At 39.1% G+C, this 14,904-nt stretch overlaps 1 protein-coding gene across 1 annotated transcript; it reads right to left on the bottom strand.

Moving 5' to 3' along the window:
• Positions 1 to 4,844: 4,844 nt before the first annotated feature.
• On the bottom strand, positions 4,845 to 11,119 carry chrna4b (cholinergic receptor, nicotinic, alpha 4b). The gene is made up of 6 exons (XM_081358172.1): positions 11,020 to 11,119; positions 10,233 to 10,384; positions 9,982 to 10,026; positions 9,729 to 9,838; positions 7,026 to 8,412; positions 4,845 to 5,202 (listed from the first exon to the last, which is right to left on the bottom strand). Exons 1-6 carry the CDS (start codon positions 11,075 to 11,077, stop codon positions 5,077 to 5,079), a joined length of 1,878 nt encoding a protein of 625 aa, XP_081214298.1. The 5' UTR covers positions 11,078 to 11,119; the 3' UTR covers positions 4,845 to 5,076.
• Positions 11,120 to 14,904: the final 3,785 nt, after the last annotated feature.

The raw sequence follows: 14,904 nt of genomic DNA, 5'->3' as shown, positions 1-14,904 counted from the left end.
TAGCTTACATTTTACAGTTGAAGTGTTTGAATGAATGAATGGGAATTAGTTTTTTTACTTATATCTCAGGAACCAAAAGGCGAAAAATTCTGAAACTCAGAGCATATATATAGTGCTTGAGGAGCCCTGTTGAATGAGACCATCAAGGTGTTTTTGGGCGATTGGGGCTGGGAGTTATGACTGTTATAAGGCATATCTGTTCGGGCTATTATCTCTGGAATGCCCAGGGCAAATAACACCACATTTGAATCGAAGCTAGCCAAGGACGCGCCCTTTCCAACGAGCTCTCACACAATGTTCGGGGTGGTCTGGGTCGGGAGTAATGGCCGCTCAAAATCGGGGGTCCCGCGGATTCGCGATGCGCGGGGGGCGCGCTCCCGAGGCCCGCGACGACACGTTTCGATCAAGAGCCCGGAGAGGTCCTCACCATCAAAATTTGAGCGCGCAACGACTTTCCGTTTTCGAGTTATGAATGAATTTGTATTCGGGGGCGTGGCTTAAATGCCGTTACTTTCGTTTCATTTCATTCATTTACTTTCGTCCATTTCCATATCTCAGTGTAACACAATTGTCAATAGTAATACTCAATAGATGAGTTTTGACAAAATGTGATTGTAAATGTTAAAATAATGATTTTATAAAGTCTAAATATGAATTTTATAACAATATTAGGGAGTAGTATGATGAAATGACAGCAGGGGGCAGTAAAATACCACTTATTGGCTTAATATGTCATTATATTCATATAAAATCACCTTTTGAAGAAGTTAAACTTTTTTTCTGATAATTATTGATCTAGAGAGTTCAGAGAATTGTGCTGCACTGGTTTTGAACATTATGATATGAACATTATATGATAGAAGACACCATTTACAGCAAATACAGGCAATTTACCATAGGAAATATATGGTTTTAAAGCGTTTTAACAGTTATAGCGCCAACTATGGTCCGCTCTCCATAAAATTTTCCATGCTTCTTAAGCAGGTTATGACACATATGCTCATCAATTTTCGTGAAGTTCTGAGTTTTCGTTTAGGATTTATAGGCTTTTGAGTGCATTTTACCAGGCCCATTTTCTAAATGACCCTGTTAGCCATGCGAAAAATGCAAAAGTTCAACTTTTTTTTGATAATTATTGACCTAGAGAGTCCATAGAATTGTCCTAGACTGGTTTGTTTCCGATCGGGCGAAAAACCTAGGACTAGTTCGCAAAAGTAGGTTTTTAACATAATTACGAATATTTAATGAACGGTTTGATTGACAGCAATGGTTCTTGAGGCAAAGTTGTTCAACAAGAGGAGATCTATCAAATGGTATCCATTTTGTGACAATAAGTGTAACACCACGTGATTACAGAGCCATAAATCTCGTTAGCGCCAACTAGTGGCCGATTTCTTTTAAAATTCTTACAGACCTCTAGGGCCATGAGTAGAACATGCCCACCGAGTTTCGTTCCGATCGGCCTCCGTTAACCTTGTTTAATAGGTGCTCAAACTTCATTGGCCGATGGCGGCCATGTTTTTTTAGATACGCCAATGTCCTCATACACATACATGACACCTTGGACCAAGACACTGCATACCAATTTTCAAGTCAATCGGACTAAAGGTCAGGTGGTTAAAGCCTGTTTTAAGTTTTTTTCATATTATAGCGCCACCATGTGGCAAATCGCCGCGATTTTTTTACTGTTACCTCATATTGAGCTCATACATATGTGTACCGAGTTTGGTGAAGATACCTCATTTACTTCTGGAGTTATAGCCATTTTAGTAAAATAGGCCGCTCCCACAACGTACGTTTTGGCGCTCCTTAGCGTCCGTGAATCGAAATTTCAACTTTTTTTCGATAATTATTGATCTTCAGTTTCTAGAGAACATTTCTGCACTGGTTTGGTTCCGATCGGGCGAAAAACCAGGGACTAGTTCGCAAAAGTAGGTTTTTGACAAAATTCAAAATGGCGGAAAATCTATCATGGCGGAAATGAAATCGGAGATATACGTTTTGTTCGTCAGGCGTCCAGCTTTCCAATGATATAAGACACTTGAGTCTACGACATACGGTCTAGGAGTTCTGAGCAGTTTCGCGCTTTTGGTTGCTATAGCGCCACCTATGGGCCAATTGGGGTCATAATTTGATAACCTCTCCTCGATTTTTGTACTACCATCTGGCAAAGTTTCAAGGTTCCAGCTCTTACGGTTTGGGCTGCACGATGCGTTTTACGGCAGAAGAAAAATAATAATAAAAATCAGGACAATTACAATAGGGTTTCAGCACTTCGTGCTTGAACCCCTAAAAATCCTTACAATTACAATAGGGTTTCAGCACTTCGTGCTTGAACCCCTAATAATAGAATAATAATCTAATTCGGGCCTCACTGAACCATTGGGTTCCTCCAGATGCTGGCTTTAACATAAGAGATCTTCCAGGAACCACTTAAATGTTAAAAGATCTTCCAATAACCCTTTTATCGCATTTAAGTTCCTCTATTTTCCCCCAAAGCACTTCGAGGTCTCATGGTAATGAAAAGGTGACTCCAGAACCTCTGAACTAAATACAAAGTGCTTAAAGGATCCCATAAGTTCCAGCAAGAACCTCAAAGATTGTCAATGCTCCTCCAGTAACCCTACTATAGGAGAAAGAGCTTTGAGGCACCAAAATTACATTTTGAAGTTCCTTGAGTATCCGACAGGGTATTTGAGGCTCCTTTAGTTTTTACAGTGGGTCAAAAGTTAGAGTGTAGCTTTTACTAATGTCCTGTTCTCTCTTTTCTCTGATTTATGCTTTTAATTTAAGCAAAATAGCAAAATAATGTTCTATTATTTAAGCATAAATTCCTCTAATTTATGCCCTTCTTTAACTTATGATGCTCTTCTATGATAAATTGCTTTTGATATATTGTATACCACTTTTTTGTAACATCTTGGTTTCACATTTTTAAATTATTCTGTTACCTTGTGGACCAGCAGTGCCATTCTTTAACCAGCAAAACAATAACCAGTGAAACTTGGCCAAGCTAAAGGTCAGACACCAGCACACCCTCATCCAAATCATGACAGAAGGCAGATTGGTCTTTTCAGCGGGGTAAAGGGGATTCCCCTCTTCAAATTGCGGATTATCCAGTCCAGTCCTGGTTACAGGTCGTGATTTCCTAGAATCAGATCTGAGAGGTTATTTCCAAAATGCATTAAGTAACAACATTCAGAGCATCTCAGCATTTATTGCCACATACTTCCAGTTATTTATAAATCATTACATTTGATTTTATACCAAATATATACAATAGATGGGGCTTTTATTTCGAACTACTCTGCAGAATATTTATATTTGGCTGTGGGACATTTGTTTAAATATTTATGAACCCAAGCAGGACGTGTTGCCCAAGCTGAGCACTTTGGTTCTTGTTATATATTCTTTTGTGTGTGTGTGTGTGTGTGTGTGTGTGTGTGTGTGTGTGTGTGTGTGTGTGTGTGTGTGTGTGTGTGTGTGTGTGTGTGTGTGTGTGTGTGTGTGTGTGTGTGTGTGCTCGTGTGTGTTATTGAAACAATCAAATATTTATTTACAAAGACAGACAAAGGAATAATAAATAGTACATGTTTCAAAGGTAACCAAAACTTTTTGACAGGTTTCATTTTGTTGTGGATGCTGGAATCCAATATCGGTGCTTTAAGTGCGTGATTGGTGAGGTGATGCTCTTGAAGTGGACGACGGCATTGGTTCACTCTGACAGCCTGAGCTTTCCATCTGCCCTGAGCCACTGATTCAACTCAACCTGTGACCTCTTCTCTTGTTGGTCAACTCATCCACCACATGAGAGGAGAGAAGGCTATAGCAGATTTTCCCTGACAGGTATTTCAGAAGATAACAGAGCGTGCCTTAGGCTACTAAACCTGTCATTGGGAAATTTCAGCATTTAATAGCAAAATATTAAATCCATGAAATACTTGAAAGGCAGATTTAAAACACAAATCTCGTGGTTTTTATTTGCAATAGCTTGACTTATTTCTTTTCATTTGAAGATATTTCATCACTCGTCTATGGCTTTTCAGTTGGCATCCTAACATTCAGTTACTAAATCATCACTGATGTTTAGTAATATCTTAAACACCATCATTTTTCGCTTGCTATAAATAGCCCCTGAAAAACATTTGATTTGTTGAAAATAAATAATCTTGCAGCATTATTGGACATACATAGTGTACGATGGACCCGATTCTTTTGGCATCTTCAGTTTGATATATTTCATTGTTTGTAAATGTGATTAACTGAAATGCAAGCAGACCTTGAGAAATTGTGGATTCTTTATGAATTCTTATCACATTCGAGACAGACTTGAACACACTATTTCAGAATTGTATCTGCTGTCACCCGTGTTACCTTTCACAGCTGAAATCTCCTGTAAGCCATTCTCACATACTGAAATCCACGTGCTGTGATGCAATCCTTAGGGAAAATTATTCATGTAAATAATTTAAATCTGTTCAGTGTTACACATTAAGTTAGATTTATTCTTAATGTTGATGTGTTTTTATATCAGTGGGTTTAGAATTCATTAAAGTTGCAGTTGCAGTACTTAAGATGACACACTGAATCAACTCACCCAGCTTTCTTTAAAGGAATATTCCGGGTTTAAATACAAGTTAAGTTACTGATGACCTCGTATGACCTCAGAAGACTCGGAATATAGCACACGAGTCGTACTGTATGTCCCACTTTTATGACACTTTTGTGTCCTTTTTAAGTCTTAAACTTATATTTGGATTGAAAAGAGCGACCAGTGCCATCATTAAACTTCTTGCTAATTCCACAGATGAAAGAAAATGATAGATTTCAAAAGAAATTTGTTTCATAGTTTCATTTTATTTAATTTCATTTTTCATTAACTTCCATTTAACCCAAAACAGTCCTTTAGATCTACAGAATCCCAATACTAACTTCCTGTTGCACTCAGAAGCGATGACATTAAACATCACTTAATTTCCATGACAGCGGATGTTTAATGAGGTCACTGAAGTCAAGTGTGATAGACAAGGCCATTCCCCACCCACTCAGAGCCAATCAAAGACTCCGCATGACGTTCTAGATCATTCCAGCCAGCCACGGTGGGAGGAACAGTCCGACCGTCCCCAGAATGCACACCAGCACAAACATCCAGAGGAATATTCTATCAATCACCATGGCAACATATTTCCAGTCTTCCCTCACCTGGTGGGGGAAAAAAGAAATTCATTCATTTCAGATATCATGATATATTTTCCACTCATGTATTTCCCTCTCAGAATTGATTTTTTGGATGACTACTTTCCTGTGAGACCACAGTGTTTTCTGGTTTGTGTAGGATAGCAAGAACAGTGATAAAAAAATAATACCAGTATCAAAGGCCAGTTCAAAGTGCCTCAGAAGAACTTGAGAATCTCTTGCTAAAGTTCTTATTGCAAGTAAACATGTTTCTTTTTACAGTTGTAGTCTGTTCACCTTTGGAGCTCTTTGTTTTTATTTTTTACTTTCATCTGTACTGTATTTTTGCCAGAATACTTCATCCAAAGGCAAAACCGTAACCCACTTAAACTCATGTCATTCCAAACCCATTACTTAATTTCTTTCGAGAAACGTAATTCGTTTCTTTCGCACGTAAACATTCGCGCATTACTCCTTATGAGCTGGTTATTATATACAGTGCAAATTACTGAATCGTTTTTAAAAAAAAAAAAAGTTGCTGCCTTAAATTTTTAAGTACAGTCAACTTGGATATTTAAGTAATTTCAACTTAAATGACATTAAACTGACTTAAAAACTGTTGAATCTTGTATAACATAAAAAAAAGTTACTTTCAGTGATAAATATATAAAAAAATATGCTAAATGTAAAAATTACTTTCAATTTTGGTATTTTTGTCAAACAATTAACAGTCATGAACTACTTTTATGATGTCAAATACCTAGAATACCTAGAACTACTTTTATGATAATACCTAGAATATCAAAATCGACTGCTGGCTTTTGTTGATCCTTTTCCTATTTAGCACCAAAACTCTGGAACAGTCTTCCTACCATTGTCCGGGAAGCAGACACACTCTGTCAGTTCAAAGCCAGATTAAAGACACATCTCTTTGACCTAGCATTCACATAATACATTATAGACTTCTATAATTTAATGTTAGGCTGCATATAGTAGGTCAGCCGGAACCGGGAACACTTCCCAAAAATCCTAATGTACTCGTTACATCATGAGAAGAATGGCATCTACGCTAATTTTAGTGTCTGTGTTTATCCCGAGGTTTTCCTGCAGCCTGCCGGATCCAGGCCGTATCCAGATCTGACGAAGGACCTTCGCCTGGACCGATGACAACGCAGTGCTGAAGTGCCAACTAGTCTCTCCCTATGGAGGATCCCTCTACCACAATACAGATAAGGCGTTGTCGGGAAAATTCGTCTCGCGGTCCTACCCCAAAGCAACAAATAAAATATAATTCCTTATCAAAATTTATAAGGAAAGACAAGTATTTTGTTTAGGCTTGGCTTGTAGGGAATTCCAAACCTGCGTATATTCAAACGCACATAACTATAGAACCCATTCTAAATGCGCATGTGAACGCCATCAGCGTTTCTCACAGGTTCGCGTTTAAAGTCTGTGTAGAGAGAATGGTGTCGTCTTAGCGGCCCCTAATTTAATAACAAATGATCATTGTGACAGAAGCAAATCAATTAAAACTAACTTTAGATGGAAATAACTTAACTCTGCTATAAAGCCAAAACAATCTCTGTTACCTTAAATTATACGCTTATCTCTGTAAAGCTGCTTTGAAACAATCTACATTGTTAAAAGCGCTATATAAATGAAGATGACTTGACTTGACTTGACATGTCATTTTTGTGTCTTTACAGCCTCTGCGGTCACCGTTTGCTTTTATTGTGTTGAAAAGAGCAACGTGAACAACTTTTTGTCTTCCACCAATGAAAGAAAAAAAGTCCATTGGGTTTGGAATGACATGAGGGTGAGTAAATGATTCTCACTCCTTTAAAACTTACTGAAAAGTCTGAATCTTCTGCTCTGAGATGGTCAGCAATGTACTGAACTCCTTCTAAGGCTCTGAGAAGCGACTGCGACAGATTGCTCATCGGCTCCACGGCATTCAGATCAGTAGTGCCGTCACTGCTAGAGCTGAAGATCTGAGCGTTGGGCATGTTATGTCTGATACACCTGCCTACTTCATCGTGACCAAGCTTCTGCAGACTCGTCCCCTCAGAAGTAAGACAGTGTTGACAGCTCCCTGCTCCCTGAACACTCTCCTTGGCTTCCATGAAGACACTCTCAGCACTGTGGCCTTTGATATCACAGTCTGTACACTCGGCTCCATCCTTCGGGATAGTGTGCAGCAGACTACCGATGATAGTGTCTGGAAATGAAGATGTGCTGGAGGCGAATATGCTGTTTGTGTATGCACACGTGTAACCGATGACCGGCGTTTGAGGTGTTTGGGAAGTTTCTTCTTTCAGGATGGAATACTCGCTGCTGGGAGAACTGCAGAAAAACATGGGTTTGGGGGAAGAGTCCTGCGGAATTTGATCCAACTTGTCAACCGAAGTGACCAAATGATGGAGCGGGCTTTGCGGGGAGATATCCAGAATGGTGGTCCGTAGAAACATGGACTGTGCCTCCACTGGCTTGTGCATCATCTCAATCAGTTTCCCACAGTTCCTCTTACCTGAGGCAGGTGGACGCTTCATGAACAGGTAACGGGGCACCAGGTGAAGAAAAAACTGGCGGACCCAGTGTGGCATGTTGTGCGTGCGGGATGAACGGTGGTGTACGTTGAGCACAAACACAGTGATGATGATGGAGAGAGTGACGAAGATCATGGTGAAGAGTAGGTACTCGCCAATAAGCGGAATGACCAGTGAGGTTGAGGGGATAATTTCAGTGATTAGCAAGAGGAAAACGGTTAAAGAGAGCAGGACGGAGATACACAGCGTGATTTTCTCTGCACACTCTGAGGGAAGATAGAAGACCAGCACCGTCAGGCAGGATATAAGCAGGCAGGGGATGATTAGATTGATGGTGTAGAACAGTGGAAGACGTCTGATGATGAAGTAGTAGGTGATGTCTGGGTATATTTCCGTACAGCACTCGTACTTCTTGATGTTGTAAGTGCCAACGGCGTTTATTATGACCCATTCCCCGCTTTCCCAGTAGTCCATCTGGTCTACATCACTGGCCATACTGACCAGGTCAATCTTGGCCTGATCGTACGTCCAAGAGCCGAATTTCATCTTGCAGTTTTGCTGGTCGAAGGGGAAGAAGGTGACATCGATGCTGCAGGAGCTTTTATAAATGGCAGGTGGTTTCCATTTGATCCTGCCGTTGTAAAACACCTGGGCTTTAGTCAAGTGAGTCACTGCGAAGTCTCCGTCCGCACTGCAGATCAAACACAATTCTGTCAGACAGTGCCTGCAATGAAATATCTGTGAAGCAATGTGAAAGACAGCTTAAGTGGTGTCAGTGTGAGCCAAGCCATCAATAACCTGTGACGTCTTTGACACGCTTAGAGAACCTCGCAACTCTCAGAACCTTCATTCCCGAGAGAGCAAATCTCTTGGATCAAGAGAATGGTAGAGAACTTATAATTTTTGAATGCTTCATTATTGACTTAAAATGCAATTGTGCAATCAGAGGTCATATATAAGAAAAAAATCAACCAAAAATTGTCATTGTTTACTTCAAGCTTCATGTGTTAGGAGTTGTTAGTCACTGTAAATGCTTTTATTAAAATATCATTTATAAAAAAAAAAATTATTAAAATATCTTCAACACATCAACCATTAATGATAAGTTTTTAAGTTGAACAAACCTTAAGTACAAAACAGACATCGACCAAAGTGGTAAACATGATTTCACCAAGTACAACATGTTCCTGGATCAACATCTTTGTTGATCGTGGAACAACATTCAAATCAACCAATCAGAATTGAGGGACAAGTTTACAGTTTATGGCAAGATCAGGCTTACAACCAGGGTTAGGTGGTAGGGTTAGGTTAAGGGGTAGGTATAGGGTTAGGACTAAATTTCTGGACAGCAATGTTGTTCCAGGATAAAAAAATATGACATCTTAGTTGGCAAAATCAGGATAACCAGTGAAAGTAATGGTAACTTGAAGTGAGGCAGATGTTGATTCAGAAACTGCAGATTCAGATTCAGTGAGTTAATTCATCACACTGATCTTTTTTTCTTTTTGAAAGATTCCTTAAAGTAAATGGCTCATACACTAGGAGTCATTTGCTTGTGAATTGGACTGATCATTATACAGTAGCCTACTGTATATGTTATCTCATGTTGATGAAATTCAATCAAACTCCATGGAATCACGACACAGGGGTAAGTAAACAATGACAGCATTTTCAATTTTGTGTGAACAAAAGCCAAAGTGGATTAAGCGGAGTAATAAGTAATTCTAGTTATTTTATGAAAGTTAAATAAAACATCCTTATATTACCTGAAATGTTTGAAATTTGAAATCTGAAATTTTGTATATTGACAATAGCGGTAAAAGTGGGTTTTAGCTGTAAATTTAAAATGAGGAAAAGAGCTAACTGAGCGCCATTAACAGTTACCCAACAGAATAGCGCGAACACATTACAATACTGGAACAGTGGGAGGTTAACCGTGTTTTGAAGATGTCGATTTTTTTAGAAATGGATTTGGCTGAATTCCGGATTGTTAAAAGCCTTACACACTTGTTATAGAGGACAATATCCGGTCTCCAGATGATCTCGGAGGGGATCCTGATGGAGGTGACATTCTCATACTCCTCTGGGTTCCAGCGCAGCTTGTAATCGTTCCACTCCTGCAGGGAAACATGTGCGCTCATCACCACTCACAACCAGCAGGTATGACAGGGGTGGAGAGTGAAGCAACAAGATCCCAGTTCCAATTAAAAATCTCATTAATGCCCAATTATGGGCTGTTTTTTATATAAAAAAAACATACCTGCTTCACCCAGACATTTGTGGTCATCATCTGATTCTTCTCATCCTGGTTTATTGTGAAGCAAAGTGGGATACCCATGTGAAAGAGAGTAATAAGAGAAGGGGAAGACTCTGCATTGAGCAAATGCTTGCACATTTTTTAAAGAAATTACAACATCTTTCACTGCCTCAAGCATTATAGTTGATTGACAGATGTCCATACATTTTTGTAAAATCAAGATGTTGCTGCACTGGAGTGCATCTGAGACTCACCACATCAATGAGCTGAGCAATGGACAGGCCAAAGTGGACCAGAACCACGTCTGAGATGTTTGCTACAGGACGAGAGAGCTTGTTGTAGTTGCTGAACAAAGATTGGAGGAGTCTTTCTTCCGCATGGGCACGAGCTGGACTGATGGAAAACACTGGCAAAAGGATTTTTTTGTTTGTTTTAACTGCTGAGACAATTACAGTGTTAAACTGATTCTATGCAAATATGATAAATATGATTTCAATCATTCCGGTCTTTAACTACTATGTACTTACATAATAAATCATTTTTATGTACAATGTTTATTGTGTTGATGTTGTATTGCAAAACACTGAGGTTGGATGTGGGTACGTTTTGGTTTGGTGGTAAGTTTAGGTTAAGGTGTAAGGGATGGGTCAACAGTGTAATTCTGTAATTACAGAAATTAATTACATGCATGTTAAATATAAGTACAATGTAAAAATATGTACACAATAAGTGCTATGTTTCAAGTTATTGATTTAAATGTATACGTAAAAGCATTTAATAAAGACCAACATTCCTCTTAAACTGAGAACCAACAGTTATTTGTTACTATTCTTCTTATTATTATTAATAATTATAATTGTATTATAGTTATATTGCAGCTTTCTTTCTACAATGTGTAGGGATTTTGTAGGAGCACCCATTACTCAAAACAAAAGACTGAAAAGCTTACTCCCTCATTCACGCTGTATCAATACATAAACAGGAAACTGGGCACAACAACAGCGAGTTACAAATAAATTTAAACCGAAGGTCGGACTTTACCAAATGCCAGCTCCAAACAGACAGACAGAAGAAAGAAGACACTCCACGCTGCTCTCATTGTGTCCACTTGATGTCAGATGATATCCCACTCTGGTGATCTGCAAGAATTTTGACACAGAAAATTGATAACAATGTCCAGTTGCCTAAATATTAGACAAAAAGTATATATAAAAAAAAAAGACCCATAGATCATCTCTCTGCAAACTGACTTAAAAAGTGCATGAAAACAGCCACAAAAGTCACTCAGTGTCCAAACCTTTCGTAAAAGTGAGGAGTCCCTCAGAATACCTCTCTAGCTGTCATTAGAGTCTTTCCCTCCCACTTTCTCTCCATTCTCTCTCTCTCTCTCTCTCTCTCTCTCTCTCTCTCTCTCTCTCTGTGTGAGTATTTTGCTGTTTCACTCTCAGTATCTTTCCTCTCCGGCCCCTCCACCTTCCAATCTTTGCCTATTACGCTGAGTAGATGTTATGCGCTGGAGGCTGTGCCTTATACATGAGAATGTCACAGAGAGAGAGAGAGAACTGAATGATATTGATTGAGGACAAAACCCTCAAAATGATGTGGCCAAATGCCTTATTTAAAAGCGCTTGATATATATTTATGATCATGATCCGTGTTTAATGGCATTTTCCAAGCATGTTTAGCCTTTAAAAGAATTTTAAAAATACAGGATCAAAAGAGCAAGCAGGTGAGAAAGAGAGAGCGAGAGAGAGAGAGAGAGAGAGAGAGAGAGAGAGAGAGAGAGAGAGAGAGAGAGAGAGAGAGGATGGAAAGTCAAAGGCAAGGAGACATAAACAGACTGAAATATGTCTGGAAGTGATCTAACAGTGCAGATGAGCAGTGGCAGCCAAACTCAGGATGCTGTCTGCTTATTAATTACAAGAAGAGACACTCCGTCTCAGCGTTTGTCCCTGATTGGATGGCATGTCCTGATTTTGCAGAGTTGGACGCGTTCCTAGGTCAACATATTGTATTCATCATATTGTACCACCCCACGACCCCCCCCCCCACCCAAACATAACCTACCCATAAGTTATCCCTAAAATCAGAGGGAAATGAAAGGTGAATAACACTGATGTAGAAGCACCTAATCCTGGCTATAAGCCTAAATTTGACATAAACTGTAAACTGTAATTCTGATTGGTTGATTGGAATGTTGTTCCAGTATTAACAAAGATGTTGATCCAGAACATGTTGTATTTGAAATCAGGTTCAGTCAACATTTATTTATGTTTAAATGTTAAATGGATTTACCAGACTTAAATGGATAGTTCTCTCAAAATAGAAAATCCTTTTCACTCACTTTTATCCAAACTTGTATGACTTTCTTTCTTTTGAAAAATATATTTTGAAAGATAATGAGAGTCAATCAATGGGATCTAATATTTCTGAGTAAATTATGACAATTTTAATTTTCAGATAAACTATACTTTTGAGAGAGAAAAAAAAGCATGCCAAAAAAAAATGTCATTAATATTGTACAGAAAGACATGCATGTCTTCAGGCTGCTATCAGGCATATATTAGCATTCTAAAATATTTATCCACGCTGTTTCCAATCCAACGCACACCTGCAATCCACCAAGAGCTTATCCAAGAAACTGATTAACCATCTGTCTGGAGAGGCAATAAATCAGCCATGGACGACCCACAATGTCCTTATGAATAATACAGATATGAACTGGACATGCATGGAGAGCTTACAATACATGTTCGCCATACATAAAACATCTTGGAGATGTGAAATTCTCAATATGAAATGTTTTCCCCCTCACAGCTTAAAGCTGATTTATCACTTTACCTAATAGCAAGACCATGTAACCTATTTGTTTGCCTACAAACTCTAATTGTTGGACACAAACCAGCTCCGAAGAGCTATTTTTTGGCTGTGAATGTGGCTGCGGTCATCAACATTCATAATTTGTTTCATCAGATGCCATTTGCAAATGCCCACAGAGAACGTTGTCCTCCACGCGAATGAATTCAACCTTGAATCGCAATATCCAGACTTTCATTAAGGTGCGGAGAGAAAAGACCTGACTGAGATATCGTCTCTCTCTCTCTTCCTCGTTCACACAGATACACACACTCATATAAGCTTAAACTCTGACATTCAGGATCAATATCATCCTATTGAATCTGAAATTTCCACACCCTGAATACTTATCTAACGTAACCGCATGTAATATAATTTCAGCTCTGATCAATAGGCGGATGTGACTTTAACCAGGATTACATAAGAGAGAGCAATTCAATGGTTCTTTAATAGACAGAAATATGACTTTAATAAAAAGCTATTCATGTGATGAATTCATGCCCAAATGTACAGCAACACTCATAAAACAAGTGGATTCCTGAATGTGATGTTCACATTGAACTTACTGAACTACATCTAATTGTGGATCAATACTGTGCTGGTGCTAGTATCCAGTCACAACACCTGTTCACATATCAGCCCTCCATAATTCATCACAGTTATTTCTGTGCCATGGAATCAGAATTACAGACAAGCAGCACATCTGAGCTCATTTATGACCTCTGACCTCAGCAGCGCTCCATGCGTGCCAATGCTTAGATTCATGAATATGTGGGTCAATGACATGACCCTGTTTTTTGTCCTGTCTTTTAAAAGGATTGTTCAAATTCTGTCCACGTGTGACTCTCACAGTGCATTATGGGTATTCTCTAGCTATTGAGCATATAGTGCATTGTGGGATTGAATGAGTGCACTCGATAACGTGCACTATATGGTTTCGGACACCACTACCAATGGATGTTCCCTCAAATAGTGCCCTATTTAATGGTATAGGGGGTGATTTCGGACACAGTCAGTTTTTTCGGACACCTTTTGATGCGTTCTGGCCATTAATTTACACGACAACAGCGTTTTGGTGGCCTGAGAATGCAAACTTTGAAGTAGGTTTTAAAGAGCACGTTTTTGAATCGGGTTTTGAAAGCGATACCGTTATCATCTCTGTGTAAACTTCAAAAACGTGAATCTGTGAAAACGGTGGTTGTGGTCGTGTCCAGGCGCAGGTCCTTCATCTGATCTGGATACGGCCCTGATCTGGCTGATTGCGGTAAACCTCAGGATAAACAGAGAGACTAATATTAGCGTAGTAGATGCCATTCTTCTTAAAGGAGAACTCCGGTCAATTTTAACATTGAGCTCATTTTTTGTAAATTTGGAGTGCTGTCAGTACAGAGAACAACGACAAAAATCGGTGTTGCCTACACCATGTTATCTTCTTTTTAAAATTTGCACCCTGTTGACTTCAATGGGGCAAGTTTTAAACCTGCTTTTAGCCTCTTAACATCCTTGATGTGTCATTACAAGTGCACAGCCAATGTGAGTGATTCCTTCGGGGTGAACGCGGGTTAATCTGACTGCAGTAGATGTGAAAGATATGAATAAAAATGATGTTTATTCAGCCAGCGCACATACCTGTATTTTCTTCCTGTTTTCGGTCGAAGTCCATAGTAATCGATTGTCGAGTTCACGCGCGTGATCATAGGTAACTAAACCTATGTGTGTGAACTCGACAATCGATTACTATGGACTTCGACCGAAAACAGGAAGAAAATACAGGTATGTGCGCTGGCTGAAACAACATCAAAATTTTAAAAAGAACACGGTGTAGGCAACACCGATTTTTGTCGTTGTTCTCTGTATTGACAGCACTCCAAATTTACAAAAAAATGAGCTCAATGTTAAAATTGACCGGAGTTCTCCTTTAAGATGTGACGAGTACATCAGGTGTTATGTGAAGTGTTCCTGGTTCTGGCTGACCTAATTTATGCAGCCTAATAACCATTTTACATGATTTGAATTATAGAAATTGATAATGTGTATGCCATGAGTATGCCAACATGTGTTTTTAGTCTA

Source organism: Scardinius erythrophthalmus (assembly GCF_964197995.2).
Source record: "Scardinius erythrophthalmus genome assembly, chromosome: 25".
Taxonomy (NCBI): Eukaryota; Metazoa; Chordata; class Actinopteri; order Cypriniformes; family Leuciscidae; genus Scardinius; species Scardinius erythrophthalmus.
Note: the sequence above shows the minus strand (reverse complement) of the source record. Positions and strands in the feature narration are given on the sequence as shown.